Below are 20,968 nucleotides of genomic sequence, written 5' to 3' on the forward strand. Positions count from 1 at the left end.
AAAATAAACCAGATAAAAAAAATCTTTGTATTATCTGCATTCCTACTATATTTCGAAACACGTGAAAGTTTTAAAACTATTATTGTTTTATTAGTACATATAAAAAATTCAAGACATGGGAAGAGAAAAGCATGAGGTATATTCTTATGCTTATTTTCAATGGTTTTAAATAGCCGGCTAAGACATTTAGCAGTTGATGATATTCTCAAACAACTATAGCAACAACTACAGTGGGCTAAAAGGAATCATAGCGGATAAATTATATATGAGAGGAAATAGCTAAAACCATTCTCAAATAGTTGTAGTCGGAGATTTAAAACCATGTTTATTTTCCTCTAAAATTGCTCTAGAATTATTAATTCCATATAAAATTTTAAGAGAACGGATATGAAATTATCATTCGATTCAAAGGGCTTCGCACAATTATATTCTATAGGATCAACATCCTAAAACACGGAAAAGTATGTGGTGGAAACTTGGAAACTATCGTTGGATTGAAAAATAGACGTCCGAGATTCATCTACGTCATCACGAGTAAAAATTTTACTCACGGATTATGACGTGGACAAATTTCGGACGTCCATTATTCGATTTAACGGTAGTTTCTAAGTTTCCACCACATATGTAGTTTTTACCATATATTTTCGTAAAAAAGCCCTTACATATTTATTTTAAAGGAGATTCTAAACGAGAAGAGGCTAGATATAAGATGACTCGCACTCCTTTTTAAATAGCTTTAAAAAAATAGCCAAAAGACAAGAAGTTGCATGAGGAGACATTGATGAGATTTGCGAGACAAATGGGCAGTAGGGTCCCGAAGTTGGCGTCCATAGTCCATATAGACCGGTCCCACGGAAGACACCGGCACATGCCGACAGCCCACGGTTGCACAAGCAAAGCAGGTGCTTCCAGCAATTTCAACCCCCGAAACCCCGGGATAATCGCAAACCAACCCAACTCAACCTCCACAGCCACTGCAGCGTGGGCCCTACACACCCAGTGGAATCACCACTTGGCCCACATGTCAGGCCACCACCCATCATCACCCATGGCAATGGCCACCCGTCGCCTCGCCTCCGCGCCCACGCATCGCCTCGTCTCTCTCTCTTCTCGATTCCACTTCCACTTCTACTTCTCTTCTCTTCCAAAATCTCGCCTCGCCCAGCTCGCTCGGGCAGCGCACACCACGCGGCGTCCCTCCCGCTCCCCCTCGCCGCTAAATAGCGCGGGAGCCGCGGGCTCCGCCGACGGCGGAGGAGGAGGAGGCGGTGGTGCGTCGCGAGCGCGGAAGGGAAGGGGAGTAGTAGGGGGGGAGTGGCGTCGGCGTCGGCGGCGGATGGCGGTGGAGTACCACTGCTGCGGGGCGGCCTTCTTCGAGCACGTGGTGATCATCGTGGTGCTGGTGCTCTTCGCGGGGCTCATGTCGGGGCTCACCCTGGGGCTCATGTCCCTCAGCCTCGTCGACCTCGAGGTCCTCGCCAAGTCCGGCACCGACCAGGACCGCAAGCACGCAGGTGCGCGCCCTGCCATTCCCCTGTGCCCGCCCCGCCCGACAGCCGCCTGGGTGTGTTCCGACGCGCGGCGGCGTTCGTTGGTGTGCGTGTCGTGCCTGATTAGATGGGTTTCTGGTAGGATTTGGCTGCAACTTTTCCGGGCTTGGCATTTCGTCGAACATCCCGCGGGCGTCGGTCGGACCGATGAATCGATGCATGAACGTTGTTTTGTGATGAATTTGGCGAATAGAGCGGTTGTTGGGAGGGTGATTGGAACGTATGGGTCGTATAATTTTTTTTTTTGGGCGATCAATTCATGCAATCTACACGCGGCCTTCCCGTTGTGCCTACTTTTGGTTGATCAATCCATGCGATTTTAGAGGCGGCCCAACAAATTTTTGTGTACTTTTTGTTGCGAAGGTTTGGCTTGATCACCTGGGAAGTGGTCGTATTACTGCTGTTTTAGGGGATAGCGACATGCTCTGCACTTTCTTATTTCGGAAAGTAAGACCTAGTGGCATAGAAAAAGTAAATTAAAAACACCCTGTAAAATCTAAAGTAAACCCTGGTACTCATCTAATTTTTGTTTTCTTTTGTTGCTATGTTAGGCGATCCATTCTTGAGCTATTTATTTGGCTGAATGAAATGCATATGCTTCATCTTTTTTTTTAAATATGTAAAATGGCATGCGTCAAATGCAAATCTTCTCATATTTTTGTGAAACTGCTCATCTTAACTTTTCTCTTTTCTTTCCAGCTAAGATATTGCCTGTTGTGAAAAACCAGCACCTTCTGCTATGTACTCTTCTGATCTGCAATGCTGCAGCCATGGAGGTATTTGGCTTTATTTCAAGCTATTTGTAGACCGGTTAGAGCTTTAAGGTTCTCCAGATGAATGAACATGTGATGGCATGCTTCTGTATGTTGCTAGGCTCTGCCCATATTCCTTGATAGCTTGGTGACTGCTTGGGGTGCGATTTTGATCTCAGTGACATTGATCCTGCTGTTCGGTGAGGTGAATTATATATACTTTACTATGATGTTCAGCTACAAGCCTATATTTTTGCACCCCATGCTAATATTATGTTCTGGTATAAACAGATATTACCACAATCCATCTGTTCACGCTATGGGCTGGCTATTGGTGCCTCAGTTGCTCCATTAGTCCGTGTGCTCGTTTGGGTTTGCTTCCCTGTTGCATATCCGATAAGCAAGGTAATTATACTCGCAGACTCTGCAATATCATTACATCAGTATACTCGAATGCACATGTATTAAATATATTTTACTTTCTTTTTTAGCATCAGTATCCTCGAATGCACATGTATTGAACATTTTTTTACTTTTCTTTTTCAGCTGCTGGACCATCTGCTTGGTAAAGGTCATACAGCTCTATTCCGTAGAGCTGAACTAAAAACACTCGTGACCCTGCATGGAAATGAGGTAAACAGAAATATTGTGTCTTAAAGAAGAAATTAGATTATTGCTATTATCCTATGTATGTGAGACTACACGAAATTGTAGATCATAGACAGCTCCACTTTTTAAGAATTTCGGGTGTTAAATTGTTAATACCTCTGTATATCATCCGATCTACGTATGAATTACCACAGTCAGGGTTCTGATTCGTTGGGTTGTGTGATGTGCAAAAGCTTAGGTTTGGAGATTCTATGTGCTATTTTGAAGTAATTTATTATCAATATCACTTCCAAGGAAATAACAAAAGAAATACAAAACATAAAAAGGAAAGGGAGAGTGAACTTAGTGGAATCTGATGCATTCCTTCCTCACCCTAAGTGGATTTTGACTCAGAGGGCATAGGCATGCTGGAATATTACTGATAAACATACTTTGCTTTTTTTTCCCCCTAACCTTTCATGCTTTATACGAAGGATATGGTTTTACTTCACAGGTTGTGATTAAATACTCATGTCTGCAACCCCGGTTAGAATATAGATCTTAGATGTCCTAATGGTGCAGGTCATTTGGTTGGTACTCTGCTTACAGGCCGTCCACAGTCCACACTTGAAACTGGACAGGCTTAGAGAGCTAGTTGGTCTTACCTGTACCAATCATTGACTTAGTCATGTAAAAAATGAATTCATGTTTATTGATCTTCCTATTAGTTTTTGCATGAGTGTTGAGGTTACGGAAATCTGTTTTATAACTGTTTTACTTCAATTTCAACAGGCTGGTAAAGGTGGGGAGTTAACCCACGATGAAACTACTATAATAGCTGGAGCTCTTGAGCTTACTGAAAAGAAAGCTAAAGATGCTATGACACCCCTATGTCAAACATTTGCTATTGATATAAATGCAAAGCTTGACAGGTATTGGTTGCGTTACAATTACACATGATTTAATTGGCCCTACCATATTCTTTTCTCAACTGCATAATCCTGTCATTCATGTTCTCGTGCAGGGATCTAATGCAAAAAGTCCTTGACAAAGGTCATAGCAGGGTGCCGGTTTATTATGAGAAGAAGACAAACATTATTGGATTGATATTGGTAATGCTATCTTCCTTTTCAAAACAATCATACGATTCTTGTAAATTGTATCTTGTGTTTTGTCTGGATGAAACTTTTTTTTTAGTTTTCTCGTATTTGGCATCTACCTGTTTATGCCTTGTAGCATTAGATTGAGCAGAACTTGATTAACAAATTTGGCAAAGAACCCAAAATCACTAATTACCATCCAGATATGATTTATGTGCTTCTTATTTAATTTAATACATCAAACCGTATGGTTTGTCAAACTCTGGATCTGAGTATAACCATTGAAGTGCCACCAGTTGGAGTAGATTCTTTTTAGTTGTAGTTTTATTATGAACTGGCATGCAACATTTTCTCAGCAGAATGATAATTCTTTTATTATGAACTAGCATGCAACATTTTCTCAGCAGAATGATAATTCTATAGTGTCCTTAGCTGTGTAAATGAGCATAAATTGTGAAGGAAGGAGGCATTCAAATTAGCATGTTATAAGTTGCAGCTGGTAAATGTGCATTTAAATTTTAAAACAGGCAGGACAGTCAACACCCTGCATCTGTGCCATCTTCAAACAAAATGCATAGCGGTAATGTGTCTTGTATGACAGATCTGTATGTTTTGAGAGCATCCATGCATTAGATAATGTTGTGATGTGGATCAGTGGATCTGCGCTCTTCAACAAAAATGGATAGCATTATGTGTCTTGTATGACCGATCTGTATGCTTTGAAAGCATCCATGGTTAATGTTATGGTGTGGATCACTGGATCTTGATTTGAGCTGCTAGTACATTTACATTAGGTTTGCAATTTATTTATCTGGCAACTTCAGATATGTAATTGTGTTGTACTCACCTAAAATTAGCAATTTTCAGGTGAAGAATTTATTATCCATCAACCCTGATGATGAAATTCCTATAAAGAGCGTAACTATCCGCAAAATTCCTCGGTACGGTATTAAACTGTAAATTGTTCTTTTATCCAACAGTGCAACATCTTAATGGTGAAATTGTTCAATACAACTGAATATTCCTCTCACTATGATTTAATGCCTGCTAACCACTGGTTTACTGCAAACACAAAGCAACAGCTGATATAATTAGGTCATCTGCAAATGCTTAACTTATCCGTAGTTTTGTTGTAATTTGTAGTAGAAATGAATTCTGGCATCTACAAAAGGGAACTAATTTATATTGCAAAATGGAGAAGTTAACAGATATGGTGTATAATAGAAATCCAGGAGATAGTTCTGTTTTCTTCCTATCATATTGCAGGCTTGATCGTGGTAGAATATGGCAACAGTATCTCTAATAATAGTAGCAAGTTACTAAATGACAGTGTTAGTAACTAATTTCTAGATTTACCTGAAGTGCCTGTTTACCTTAATGAAATGCTTGAAATGGAATAATTGAACTTGAACGTATGGTAGTTTAAGATTCAGCATTTCAGCTAACGCAACCTTCATCTTGTTGAATGTCAGTGTTTCAGAAGACATGCCCCTCTATGACATCCTAAATGAATTTCAGAAGGGCCACAGTCACATGGCAGTAGTCATAAGACAAACCAATGCAAATTATGCAGCTGAACCTCCTGCCAACGACGGTGGAACTCTTGGTGAGCTCCAAGGCAATTTTCTTTCTCAGTAGCTTGCATGTGGCATATATATAACAGCCTTTTATCTTACCATTTTCTCCTTGTTTTCTTTCTTTCTTTCCATGTGGAACAAAGAGGTTGCGATCTCAATTGATGATAAGCATGGTGAGAAGGTTGTGAAGAATCTTCCTCCACTAAGAAGATGGAAGAGCTACCCCAACTCTCAGAATTCTAATAGAGGGAACAGGAATAGAAAATGGTCCAAAGATCAATCAGATGTTCTTCAAATACATGAAGAGCCATTGCCGACACTGAATGAAGATGAAGAAGCTGTCGGTATCATAACTATGGAGGATGTCATAGAAGAGCTGCTCCAGGTTAGTAGTTTGCAAATATTCTCTTTTTATTAGAGGTTTGTAGAACTGTCCGTTTGTTCAACTCTATTTGTTTATTTAACACATGCTCAGTGGCGATTCAACACAGTAAGATGCGGATGATCAGCCAATCATATACTACTCATAAAGTAGTTACTTTCATGTTTATATGTCCAACCATTGAACCATGAGATGTGCTGAACTTCAATGCCCTACATAACTGCTCTAAAATTAAGAGTAGTTACAATGACATTGTGCAATATTATATCATTAATTCATATTTTTCATGATGGCACAGGAGGAGATATACGATGAGACAGACGTACATGTTGAAGAACAATGACACATGCCGCAGTCACTTCCCATTTTGAACCAGAAAATCGGTGCCATACCTTTCTTTTGGCTGAGGGGAAGTGCCGGGTGCAAATATGTGTTTATATTAGTACGTAATACTGTACTTCAGCGTAGATAGAAACGGGGGTTGAATTGGTTCATTTGAACAGCTGGTACGAATGTCTAGTAGTGCAGTAGTAGAGAGGGACAAAGGGTTGTGTGATTTTGCTTGGTCCTGGGACAGTAGGATTGCGTAGTTATGAAACTGTACTGGTTATCCCGGGATTTTGACGCGGTAATAGTGCCGCTCTGAGTCAATGGTGCTCCTTCGGAAGGCTTCGCTTTCTTGTGATGTTGGCCTCACTCGAAGCGTCTGCACAGTAACAATAAAAAGCATGACAGCCTTATATATTTCTCGAAATCTGGGAAAAATCTCACTCATATGATGGGAACGAGCGTCTTCAATGAGTGAGCCACATGCGAGAAATCGCTCCCGAGTCCTGGCTCCATGAGCACTACTCGTCCGGTCAGAACAACATCAAATACCCTTTGTTTTCCTCTGAAAAGGAGGAAGAATGCCGTGATAATAGCGCGTAGCCGGCAGGAGATACAAATCCAGAAGAGCATTCTTCGTCATCCTTCATCCTGGTTGTTGTCTGCCATTGTTGTGGTCTAAGCGTATGATCAAATCATTCTAAATAGCTATCTTGTTTTAAATCAAGATGTGATATGTCATTCTAAATACTTCTATCCATTCACAAGAGTAAGACCTATTTTATATTTTAGTTTTTTAAAACAAGTTGCTTTTATTTGTAGTCTTTTTACACCAAGATTCAAATGAAGAGGAAAATTAAATGTTTGATCAAAACCCAAGGAGCTATAATAACGCTCATTGGTTACTTGCGTGTATGCACTCTTGGATCAGAGTAATATGCAAAATGAGTTAATTTCTTTTTATCTTAATGATAAAAATAATATGTGTAACTTTTATTGAATGAGGAAGTAGTTTTCTTGTTTTAAATTAAGACGTGATTTGTAATTCGCAGTTATTTTACCTACCATCTCTAATAATTGGCTCCAGTTTCTAATTCGAGTTTTCGGCATGGAACTGAGGCACTAGAGGTTTTCATACAAATGATCAACTATGATACTCAGTGTCAACTCAAAATACGACGATCAAAATTAAGTGAACGGAGGCGGGAGTATCTATCAAGCTAACCAGTCGAGATAGAGCTGCCGCAAAAGCATTAACTCCGAAATTCGCTGGACCAATGTAGTCCCAACAATTAAACAAACCGTGGTCCAATTCGCATTCGCTGGATCATGTACTCCAAACAATAAACCAATATGGTCCATTCCTGTTGGTCAGGAGGGAGCAATGGCGCACGCGGACTTCCCGTTCCCGTATCAGAATTTTAATCGCGTCGTGCTACCTACGGCCGTGTTTTGTGTGGAACGGCGCCGGCAAAAAAAATTTGTACCACTACAGTTCATCCAGATTTTTTGTCCTCGTCTACACGTACGTATCTCCTCGGGATCCTATACGTAGTAGTAGTAGCAGCAGTAAAAAATTAAAGGATTTGATTACTGTCCTAGAACATCAGGATTTTTTTGCTCTGTTCCCAGAATAACGTAGAGAGCGTATATCCGTGCGAGTGAGGATCTATTTGTCTCTTGTTTGTTACTACTACTCCCTCCGTTCCTTAATATAAGAGATTTTGATTTTTATACTTGTACTATTTGACCATTTGTCTTATTTAAAAAAATTTAGAATTATTATTTATTTTATTTATGACTTGCTTTATTATCTAAAGTACTTTTAGCACAATTTTTCGTTTTTTATATTTGCATAATTTTTTTCCATAAGACGAGTGGTCATAATGTGCAAGAAAAATAGCAAAATCTCTTATAGGGAGTACTACTCATGATGATCGACCGCACAACGCATGAGACGATCGATCGCTTTGTGCGATTTGTAGCGCGCGCGTAGCCGCGTATACGTACCTCGTGCGGCCAATCTACGGTCTACAGGATCGAATTGAGCGCTCCTATATATACTGGCAAATTAGCTATAGCTCTGAGGGCCGAGCAGGACGCACAAGAAGTCAGTAACTTGGCATTCATTGTCCCACATGGTTTTATAGAGTTGAAGTTAGCCATTTAGGAGTAGTTTTTTTTTTTCATCTAGTCTGTTTTTTAAACATTAATTTTTATCCGTTAATAATATCAATTAAAATTTTTATCCATCAATATTTTTAGTTGTTTTATTTGTTTTTTCACGGTTTATCGGTTCTGTGTGCGGCAGATGTCGAAACATGCTTGCTTTTCGTGTTGCCCATGCGGTAATATTATGTACTCCTACATACTAGTAGGGATGAAAATGGAGCGGATACGGATGGATAGTGCTCATACCATATTTGTTTTTATATTTTTTTTACCGGATACGAAAACGAATACGGAAAATCGAATAGGAATAAGAATCGAATATGATCGGACACGAATATGGAAATATTTTTTCTCAGAACACGAAAACAAACTCAACTTCTAATAGAAATAAATATCAACATATATAATTAGCTCATTTTATACAAAGTGAAGTATAATTTATAAATATTTTTAAAATTTAAGTAATATTAATAGTATTGACTAGTTTTAAGAGATAAACTACTATTAAAATCTATAAAGGTATATTGAAGGTTATAAAGTTAGAAAGAAATGGGGGTATGTCTCGTGGCTTCTGTGGATATCCGAATAGCACTGTTCACCGAATATCCGAATTATTATCTGTATCCGACGGAAACCCCGATACCATACCCGGGAGAAAATATCCGTATTCGTATCCGTATCCGAACTATCCGAGAAATTTCCGATCCGAAAGGTATCCGTATCTGTTTTTGTCCGGAGCGGATGGAAACTATCCGCTTCGTTTTTATCCCTACTACATAGAGCTAGAGAATACAAAGATATAAACAACTTACATTTGAGATACAAATGAAGGAATGTAGGGCAATCCTCCATCGACAAAACAAGTATACTGATAAAAGGTCCATTTTACTCCCGTGAAGTCTTGAACTATTTTATTGGAGCAATTAACACCTTGAACAATTGAAAACAATTCATTTTACTGTTTGTCGGAGAAATAGAAACCAAGGTCCCAATCGCCAGCTACTCGGGTCGTATTTGCCACTGCTCCCTAACACGACCTCCCATGACCTGTGCTTGGGGAAAATTCGCCACTAGGTGTAGCCCTCCATGGGCTATGCTTGAGGCACATTTGTCGCCTTTCCCCAAGCGCAGCCCCATGTGGACTGTGCTCAGGGCGCATCCGCCTCTAGGCCCGACACCTCGTGGGTTGTGCTCGAGGCACATCCGCCCCTAGGCCCGGGCCCTGGGCTGTGCTCGGGGCACATCTGTCCCCAGGTGTAGCTCCCCGTGGGTTGTGCTCAAGGCAGGTCCGCCCATGAGTGCGGCTCCCAGTGGGCTGTGCTCGGGGCACATCCATCCCCAAGCTTTGCTCCCCATGGGCTATGCTTAGGGACATCTTCCACCTTTCCCTGTGTGCTCGAGGTAGATGCAATGCATTGACTCAATCAAGTCTCATATTCAATGCGAGGTGACATACACCAACCCTAGGACACCGCGGTACGGCTCCACCTAGCCTTCGAGGCTGGTGCGCTGACCCAACAACCACCAAGGTATCCACATCACCTACCCTAAGCCACGCGTCGAAGGAAGGAGTAAGACCAGTCCCAACCCAAGACACTAGATATGGTTTCTATAAACCTTCACATCATCAAGAAACTACTCTTTCAATGCAAACACCAATGTTCCATACTTAAATTTAATGCTACTTTCTCACATGATGTCTTGGATGTTGTGTAGAACCATATCTCATGCAAGATCTGGTTTTCTTCTCTTTCCTCATTTAATCACTTGCCACATCATCTTACATCCTAGATGACAGCTTATTTATACTATGGACACCGTCCTAGTCATTGGGTTGGGACTGGCCTAATGGGGTGGAGAGAAGTCGCTCTATGCCCCACCAACATGACTGAAATGCAAGTTTAGGGCCAATAGTGCCCGGCCCCCAACTATCATGTGACAAGGCCAAGCATACCACCACTTGTGGGTTGGGTCCCACTTGTGCACACATGTATGGGCACTGTGGTATCCCCATGACATATAAAAAGATGACCAATACCACTGAGAAAGGGGGAATGTTCAATTGGGTTAGACTTAGTTCAACTCAAGCTGCAACTTAGAGGGCAAGAGCTCATCCCCTAGCAGACACAAATAAGCCTCAAGAAATTCTCTGTAAACATCATCATCATCATCATCTAGCTAAGAACACAGAAGTAGGGTGTTACACTTCCGATCATCCCAAACCTGTCTAAACCATTGTTTATTTTAGCCCTTGTTGATCCATGAAATGCCAATCACCTCGTTTCCACGCACCCGCTCCCTGGCCGAATCCCAAAAGAGTGCCACTTCTCCATGCTAGAGGAGTTTGAACTCCGACACCACTCATTAGCATTTCTTTTCTTTGTTTCTCCTCATACGAGTCGTATTTTGAACTAAAATTTTTAGAGCCATAGATGACACAATTATCAAAGTTGCAAAATATTTTCAAAAATTTCATTACTATTTTAAACCTCAATATTTAACTAGTTTTAGTGTTTCCTACCTATTTAAAAATAGATAAAAAAATCTTTAAAATATTATGGGTAAGTTATAATGCATCTATCAATTCAACCAAAATTTAGTGTAAAATATGACATATAGAGAGAAACAATAAACATGCATATCATTAGGAGGAAGGTGAACCATTTTCAATATTTCGGGATGTAGAACGAGTCAAAAAATGTTTAGGGTGTTAACTGCTATAGCGAAATTGTTTGAGAGAGTAAATTAGATTTTTCTTGCAATATACTCCCTAAGTTAGTACTTAAAATAAAGCCTGTCAATAAATAACATATTTACAATAACTGATGTTTGTCCAAAAAGTGCACTATTGATCGATTTCCTCTCATATGTATTTATTATCTGCCAGTACCCTATGGAGTTATAGTACAGCCGTACAGGTATCATTCCCATCATTTTAAAATAATTACGAGGGAGAATTTTGGTTATTAGTTTACTTCCACATCATCATTGACTCGATGATCCTACTGGTACAAAGTCAAAATATGTTTAGGACTGCTGGCGCCAGGCGGTTCTACATTAATACTGCTTCAGATAAAAAAATATCGTTCAAATTTAATCCTCAAATACAACGACTTCTCTACATCTATATTTTCTTATCTTAGCTGATCATAATTACCTCTTGTTAAATCCCTCTTCTGACTTTCTCATTTTTCATTTTAATCATCATATTTATAGAAGGTGTCATTCGAGACCAAGACAAGAAGCACCATATCTTCTAAAATTAAACCTCATCAATTAATATGTTGTATTACGTGCAACTGCATGCATGTGAGGCATGCTACGATATCATTTACTTTGGCATAAATAAATGAACAGATATGTAACGATACCATTTGCGTATAGATGAATAAACAATAGATATCGATAATTAAGATGATAATCATTTCGGAAAGACCTAAAAAGTTTTACGAAACGATCAGATTGGAATAGAACTAGTTTAATATCATATTACTTCTTAATCATAAAAAGGAAATTCTAAAAGTACTTTTATATTTGGGACAGATGAAGTGAGCTCAAGTACACGTGTGGCATCATTTATAACCGCATAGCACAAAATCGTCGGCGAACCCCATGCTAGGGAACAGGCTTACAGGGCAACGTGACACGCATTTACACTCGCTAATAGTATGCCATACGAACATATAGTAAGTAGTAGATCATATACGGCCACGCTCGGCATGCAACTTACGGCGCCGCATTAACCTTCTGCCAGCACGGTACCAGTAGTCCAGTAGACCAGTACACGTAAGATGGCAATGGACCTTGGACCGTCGACCATACATCGTATTTTGAGGTTTTAGATAATAATAATAGATTAAACCTTTCAATAAGCAATAAGTAATGTCTTTCTTTTAAGAAAGGAAATACAGTAATCTTTTCTGAGGAGCCATTTTAGTTCGTTATCAGATAGTGTGAACGATCCTGAAAAATCCATCCAAGGAGATGAGATGGAAAACATAAAAGGTCTTTCAGGGATGAAGGGAGTGAAATTCCAATTTTTCAATTGCTGACACTTGTCTCATGTACTTAACGCTATTTTTCCTCCAAAGTAGCATGCACCTTAATTAGGTCTCGTTAATGGCACCACGACAATCCTATCTTCCTAGTTGGTACCCACTAAAAAGCATTTACTCCTATACAATAAGATATGCAAGAAGCCATATCATCAACAATTTTAAGCCATCAGATCATATTAGTATAAAATAACAACCGTTAGATTAAGAAGCTACTTATTCATCCAATTCAATCGATTATTTATTAGTTATCCATTCACCTCTTTTTGCTTCATCTCATAGTTATACATAGCACTGATACATATTTTGTGCATAACACCATGTTTTCCGAATACAATCAAATTATTGTTTAATATGTGATTATTGTTTAATATGTGTATTGTGTTTTATTATGCATGATAAGATAGCATACAATTATTAGATATTATTACCCGAATCCATTTTTAGATAAAACTTGAGCGAAGTAGAGAGATGCAAACTGTCTAAATACAACAATACCCATATTGCCATGAAAATCATATTCATATATTATAACAATACATAATGACACTTGGAAAAACAAAGCATGAATTGCAATGTGATAACATAAGACATATATAAATCTACATTATCATATATTTTCTATATACATAGAGTTGCATCTAACCATTTAAAAGTATGATTTTGTTTGACGATAAAACTACAAAACCGGTGAAAAATACGCGGCCAACTAGTACCAATGAGGATCATCACCACCACTCACCAGTGGCATAGCTAATTGTGATCTAGAGCAATGATAATCCTTCTAGATGTAATAAGTCAAAACAAAAGATGATCCATATAAAATGTTTATAATATTAGGAAGTACATCTACAATAGTTCTAAACTCGACCGAATTCTTGGGCGTTCCATGGGACTATACAGCGCCACTAGCTAGCTTCATCATTGGACCTCCCTGTGCTCCTCGCCCCATTACATTTCGTGTTTATTTTGTTTTTTTAACTCCGATGGGAAATCCACGTGTTCTCAAGCTGATTAATTACCTCCTCACAACAATTTCTTTTTTTTCCTACAATATCATTTATGCCTTAGCCTCATTGCTTTTGCTAGTCAGCACCTACAACTTTGATTATTGTTATCTTATATAAAACCTCGCAAACTCGTATCTCAAAACTTTAAGCAGTGTTTGGTTCGAGGACATGACATAATAGATTGAAGCCATTTTTGTTTTTAAGGGATAAAATGGAATGGTCCATTTTTTTAAGGATGGGTGGGTATGACCTGTATGTTAATGAGAGTGAGGCGGTGAGATGGATTGGTCCGTCAAATTTTATTTTAGGATTAACCTGTGCTGAGTCTTGAGGGAATATTCTCTCTAGTCATCGTCTCGTTTCTACCAAACTCAACCAAACAACTTTAAGAATATAACAGCCCCCTTACATCATTCATCTTGAACAAAACAGTCAAACAGTAAGGAGGCAGACGATCTCTCACTCATATGTCAGCTTAGAAAATGAACCAGAAGTCTTTGGACACAAGGCTTGCACGAATGACTGATGGTTAATTATTACTACTCTCTCCGTTTCACAATATAAGTCATTCTAGCATTTCCCACATTCATATTGATGTTAATGAATTTAGACATATATATATATCTATCTAGATTCATTAACATCTATATGAATATGAAAAATATTAGAATGACTTACATTGTGAAACGGAGGAAGTATATGACTTTGAGGCTGCAGCCAGCTAAGCTGAATAAGGTACGGTCTAATGCCCATAAATTGTACTCCCTCCATTTCTTTTTTTTTAACGTTGGTTAATTTAAAATTGAACAAACAAACGTCAAATATTTGGAGAAGGAGGTAGTATATATTCATGAGAAATTTCACTAACCATGCGTATAGCGACACAAATCATGAAAACCGAAAAATATGGCCTAAGCGTCCACCTCGTGCGTGGGTAATTGCTATCGGTAAATGCGGTGATCAGGCTGAGCTCTTTCGTTGAAGTTCCCAACTCACTTCTCTCATTTTTTATATGTTTTTAAAACTACTAAACGGTAAGTTTTTTTAAATAAATAAATATATATATATATATAAGAAAATTGCTTTAAGAAATCATATTAATCTATTTAAAAAAACTATGCGCTAATTAGTTGTTCCGTTTTGATTGCGAGAGTAATTAATTCCCAGTACCAAGTAAAGAACACAGCCTGAGAGGTACTTCCTCTGTAGAAAAAAGAATAAATTTAGCATGGATGTGATATATCCTACTCCCTCCGTTACATAATACTCATAAGATATTTTGGGTTCGGTCTGTCCAGATTAATTGTACTAGGATATGTCACATCAATCAAAAACCCTTTATTATGGGACGGAGGGAGTTGTTCAATAAATCTCGACATAGGCTCCTAGGATATATATATCACATCTATGCATGTCTAGGTTTTTTTTTTTGGGACAGGGAGTGCTGTTTACTGCCAAAGAGCCAATGAGCGGAAGGCTCTTTTGTACGCATGATGGGTTGCCAACCCGCAACAGACACAATCGCAATGACACAGTCACGATTGGAACTTGGTTGTGGAGTACTAGTACGTACAACGCTGTACACACATGTGGTGGCACGTACGCCGCGTACGTACCCCTGCGCCACTTTACCAGTACCACCACCATGCATATACTCCTCTCTACTCGCACATGAATCATCAAATCACATTGATGGCCCCTATATATGGCCCTGTCTGTACAACAACATATATACTGTTCTAGTACCTAGGAGTAGTATCTAGCGTAGTACTCCACTACGTAAATATATATACGCATGTACGGTTGCACATGCACGCATACGTACACGGTACACGGAGACCAATGGGAAAGGGAGCCATGTCGAGCGTGTATATTAGCTGCTGCAGTAGTGTACATGTCCGGGGCCTGCCGGACATGCCGGGGCATGCAGGAGCTAGCTACGGATGGCTAGCGCGTAATCTCCCAGACATATGCCGTGCGACGCCACTACATGCACGAGACGACGAGAACGATAGAGAGAGCGTCTCGCTCCCCCATCAAATCTCTCCTGTCCCGCGACGCGGCACACACGGGCCAGAGACGTCGTCGTACGGGGCCCGTCTCAGTAAAAGCACGTACGCCGATGCTACGCTACGGTGTGGGTGCCCCCCCCCCCCCTCCCCCCCCAACCGGTTCACCGCCCCGCCCCCCACGTAGCAAAGCATATCGCGTCGCGCGCGCGGGAGGGGATGAGATCAAAGGGTTGCGAAAATTCCCGACCAACCTAACATCGAGCCATTTTAGTTTGATGCCAAAATATACCCTATCTACCGAATTGTTGATATTTTGAATAGTAGTTTGGCTATTATTTGGTTTGCTAACAAAATATGCCAATAAGATACGTAAGTTGCTAAAACATTTGGCACTACTAAAATTTGCTTATGTTTTAGCATTGTCAATATTTTAGTATGGTAATAAACCAAATAAGCTCATCGTTTTTGTAAAGTAGGATTGTTTATAGTTCTACTTATATATACTCCACCGATTTTGAAATGAGTTTATTTTCACTCATCTTATACATAGCATTAAAAAGCTAAAAAGACTAATTAAATACCCACACTTTATTAAATCTAAATGCAATTATTTCCTAGCTACTTTATTAATTTCCAATGTCATCTACTTTCATAGACTTTAACACAATAATTTCTAGAAAATGGACTTATTTTTTAGATAAATAGGAGAGACGGAAATTAAACTTATTCTAAGATGATACAGTATGAATTTGATTTTCTTTCTGTAGCATCATATTGATCTCGTTACTAAACAGTTAAATGGATTATACGGAACGATTCCTCTAAACAGAGTATTAAAAAGAATTCCATGCGCGCGTGGGCGGAAAAAAACATTCGGCGTACGGCAGCTTTGCCGCTTTCGCTTGATGCTTTCCCTGGATTAACTCTGCTGCTGACCTGCTGTAGGAGTATGCGTGAGTCGACTGAGAGAGAGAGAGAGAGAGAGTTAAATGCACGGGTGGATTATGTATGGGACCGGTCGGTCGTCCGGTGGGGGCAAACGCCACGGATAGAGCTCACTGTTGACGGGGCCCGGTTGAGTATATGACATGGGACTGTTCGTGATGCTTTAATTATACAGTAACTTGGGAGAAATTCATGGCAAGCGTAGAACACGTATATATACAGTGTTGTAGCGTTGAAAAAAAACGTACTGACCGTGCGAACAAAATTATGAGGAGAGGGCCAGCTGTTCAACAATCACCTGATATATATAGTTTTTTCCATTAAGATGTATATTTTTTTCTCGATTAAGAAGGTTTTTCAAACCGCTAAATAACGTGTTTTGTATGATTTTTTTTATGTGAAGTTATTTTAAAATATTGAATAAATCTATTTTTAAGTTTAAAATAATTAAACGCTAATGATTTTCTCGTTTTGCATGCGCACTTAATCTTCATTTTAAACTCAGTTTTGAACAGGCCTAGTCATATATTTTTGATGTTTTCGATAGATAAGATCACTTCAAGAATCATACAAGGATATTAGCCTCAATCTCTCATATCTGTCAATAGCGAATAATGTGCCTCGTTGGTGTCGGTGAGGCCTACCAGCCGTCGCCTCCCTCCCTCACTCCTCCTCCTACTCAGCCGTCCTTATTTTATTAGCTCTTCTTGTTCAAATCTGACTAGATTCTTCGCGTTGCATCTCTATCAACGTCTCCGTTGCACCGAACAACAACACCCATCATCCTAACCACCACCAACGCTATCCCGTACTCATCCTCTCTTGTCCTGCGGCCGAGAGGCACCACTGCTACCTCATCACCCTTTTACAACTACCACCTACCATTGGGCTTTCACCTCCGATCCTACGGCATCCCTATGAAGCCTCCACCTCTACCTGACACTCCTCCGCTTCTCGCCCCAACCGCGATAATTAACCTAATCCATACGGATTTGGCCAGTAACACGGCACCGTCGATATAGGTGATACTTTTATTATTAAATTTTCTGCTGACAGTTTTCCTCCATCCCATTTACCTACTGGAGGTTAAAGACGATTCTCTGATTGTCAAATTATTAGCATCCACAGGCTAGGAGTGGAGAAATATTAGTCACCTGATTGGTAGCTAAAATGGAATGAAATGGGTGGACATTCGCATCACTTGAAGTGATGCGAGGAATTGAAAGTATGAGATTCACCGCAATGGCCAATTTCTTTCTTCTTCAAATAATTTTTAAAGGAGATGTGAAGGTTCTAATCGTATTGGAAGAAGGCCTCATGCAAGATGTAAAAACACAAGAGAAAATGAATGCTGAGCCATTGTAGCAGGTCGCATACACTAGCACGGAAGAGAGGAGGAAAAAAAGGTGAACGTGAACCACTGGTCTGCCTTGTGTTTGGTACGCATTGTACGGCAGCCACTTGCATACCGCCTTTGATGCAATCATGTGCATGCTGGCATCCTCCCGGCATCCATATATACACATAGGTTGTTCCTCTTGGACAACATTGTCTCTTTAACAATACCACCCTATACCATGGTCAACAATATCAGAATACATGCGACATCATTTTGGGAGACCAAAATGTTGGAATTTTTTAGTGATAAATTTTGAACAAAATTTGCTCTTTTTTTAAATAAAAAAACAAGTTTGTCGCTATGGGAAGCACATCGCGCTGGGACCTGCCGGTGAACCCTGTCTCGCACAAGAAATTATTAATGAGATCATTACTACTCTGGTGTGACAACTATTTTTTAGAACAAATTAATTCAAATTCTAAAAATACAATTATTATAGTACACAGGTAGAATAATATCAACTAGCAGTTTTATATCCCGCCCTTATATTTTGCGCAAATACATCGAATTAGGTCGGCTTCCTGCGCACAGATCCGTAGTTTTCTGAAATTTTACTCCTTTAACGTAACTGTAGTTCAAAATACCGGCGCACACAATTTCCGGCACGATAGTTTGGCCTGTAAAATCTGTAGTGAGCTTTTCTTCAGTTGTTGGTCCCCTGATGAGTAACATCATCAAGCACGGACGCACACCCATTGGAGCGAGGAGAATGCAGCCCGTACACGTAGATTACGTATCTGAGTGTGGGGATCGGGGACCCAATTAAACCCCCCCTGTTTCCACTCACATGATGCATGCCAGATTTGCCAGCTGCTCGCTCACTCACTCACTCCACACCTCAGGTAGAACACAGAGAGATAGAGAGAGAGAGAGTATAAAATCCTATCAGAGATGTGTGTGCTTGGTACTACGTACCTCCAGTAGCAGCATGTTGCTGTGATGTGAGCCTGTAGTGGTGGTGGTAGCACGGTGTCGCAGTATCTTGTTGCTTGGACGCGCATGAATGAAGTCATATTATGGCGAGAGGCGGCACGGGCGGCTGCCGGCAATGAATGAAAGGCGTCATCTCAACCTCGTGACCGCGCGCAGCGCCACCAGCCGACTATCAGCTTCTTCGCGTCTCACCGGGGGCGCCCCCTCGCCTACGCCCTACCGTACTTGGCGATGCAGAGTCTGAGTCCCCCCCATCCAACAACACACATATTTCCTCCATCTCAAAATTAAAATAAAAATCTAATACTCCCTATGTTTTGAGTTACAAGATGTTTTGACTTTGATTAAAGTTAAACTATTTTAAGTTTGACCAAGTTTATAGAAAAAAAATAGTAATATTTTTTGACTCAAGATAAATTTATTATAAAAATATATTTTATTATTAATTTAATAAAACTAATTTGGTAATGTAAATATTACTATATTTGTTTATAAGCTTAGTCAAACTTAAAGCTATTTGACTTTGACCAAAGTCAAAACATCTTATAACCTGAAACGGAGAGACTATATTCGATCTCATCTTCTTGAGAGAAAAAGTATTATTTAACAGTTTGAAAAGCATGCTAATGAAAAACGAAAAACGAAAAAGTTGAAGTTTGGAGTTGAAGAAAAGAATGTGGCTACATGTTTATTCAAATTCTTTATATCACGTTATGTGCTAAGTTTATTTATTTTGGTACGGAGAAAGTAAACTGAATATAAGTAAATAAAATAGAGGATGAATTTTAGACAAATGCTTATCTTGACTTATCCCTAAAAGTTAATGTTTTTTTAGGACGGAAGCATTATAAAAAAGAGCAAACTCACTATCGCTGTGGAATAAATTTATGGGTAGAACTTTTATGTGCGTGTCACTAACGGTTTAAAAACTAACTACGTTGAAATAACTAAAAAATTTAAGTTTTTATAATTCAGAATTTAGTTACGACTGAAAAATTAATACGAAAACGATGAGAGGCTCAATCGCGTCGATGCCAGGGGTACTAGCTCTGCTGCTACTTGTCTGCCTCACTAGTCACTCACTGCTGGTGTTGTGGTGAGCACAGCGCTTTGGTTGGACGTCCTACCATCCTTGGTGTTGTGGTAAAAAACACGGAATCACACTATTTTATACACACAGATAATGGTTCACAAAAAAATAAAATTGTACTGAATTTAGTTTCTTTGCGACGTAGGAGTATACCTTAGAGCACAGTGAAACTCTGCGTTATATTGAGCTTCTTCTTGGCGCGAAGTACAGATATTGCTAAATTGAATAATCAAATTTGTCTGTCCTGGGACATGGCAAAAGCAGTGAAGTGTGTGTGACTTCAAAAAAACACAAATAAATACTCCTACATAAAAACTAAACAATTCCTTCAGGGAGGGAGCAAGAGAGAAGAGCCTCTGACCATCACATGAAGCTCGACCATTCATTTCGAGCATATTTACTTGCAAGAGAACACAAGGGTGCACTGCACTTATTGGAAGTGTAGTAGTAGTAGTACTGCATAGAGGGTTAATTCTGAGCGATGTGTACAGCCAGTACAGCCATGTAGTTATTGATTTGCCCCTACAGCTCACGTAATTGCCCCCAATCAATTTGGCCGCAAAATCTCTCCCTCCGCTTTTGTGGAACAGTACATACATTGCTCTCAATCACATTTTGATCTTGAGGCTTGTGTTCAAACCTACTCCCTTCGTCCCACAAAAAGCCAACCTAATATTGAATGAGATATTTCATAGTACAACGAATATTGGATGAGATGTTTCCTGGTACAATAAATCTGGACAGATACTAGAAAACATCATATTTAATACTAGGTTAGCTTTTTTTAGGACGAAGGGAGTACGACAAGGATGGAGATTAAGTATCCACACAGAATGAGAAAATCATTAGCGTACGTTTAATTAAGTTTCAATTATCATAACATAAAAAATGATTCTATTTGATATATTGAAGCAACTTCCGCAATACACCATTAAACAGTTTGAAAAACTTCCCAATGAAAACCAAGATAAAATTTATATATTAGAGTATGTTTAGTTCACACCAAAATTAAAAATTTGATTGAAATTGTAACGATGTGATGAAAAAGTTAGAAATTTGTGTGTAGGAAAGTTTTG

General features: G+C 39.4%; 1 protein-coding gene across 2 annotated transcripts; it reads left to right on the forward strand.

Annotated features, from left to right (window-relative positions):
* Window positions 1-1,067: 1,067 nt before the first annotated feature.
* LOC127768282 (DUF21 domain-containing protein At2g14520-like) lies at window positions 1,068-6,693 on the forward strand. Of its 2 annotated transcripts, XM_052293831.1 has the most exons (11): window positions 1,071-1,514; window positions 2,250-2,326; window positions 2,424-2,507; window positions 2,594-2,707; window positions 2,849-2,935; window positions 3,683-3,822; window positions 3,915-4,002; window positions 4,858-4,931; window positions 5,463-5,596; window positions 5,711-5,952; window positions 6,248-6,693. In XM_052293831.1, the coding sequence occupies exons 1-11, from the start codon at window positions 1,337-1,339 to the stop codon at window positions 6,290-6,292; spliced, it is 1,263 nt and encodes a 420-aa protein (XP_052149791.1). In that variant the 5' UTR covers window positions 1,071-1,336; the 3' UTR covers window positions 6,293-6,693. The 2 variants fall into 2 exon arrangements, with proteins under 2 accessions (XP_052149792.1, XP_052149791.1); XM_052293832.1 differs by lacking the exon at window positions 6,248-6,693 and having other exon boundaries at window positions 1,068-1,514; window positions 5,713-5,847.
* The last annotated feature ends 14,275 nt before the right edge of the window (window positions 6,694-20,968 follow it).

The sequence above is a fragment of the Oryza glaberrima genome, chromosome 3 (assembly GCF_000147395.1).
Source record: "Oryza glaberrima chromosome 3, OglaRS2, whole genome shotgun sequence".
In the NCBI taxonomy this organism is placed as follows: domain Eukaryota; kingdom Viridiplantae; phylum Streptophyta; class Magnoliopsida; order Poales; family Poaceae; genus Oryza; species Oryza glaberrima.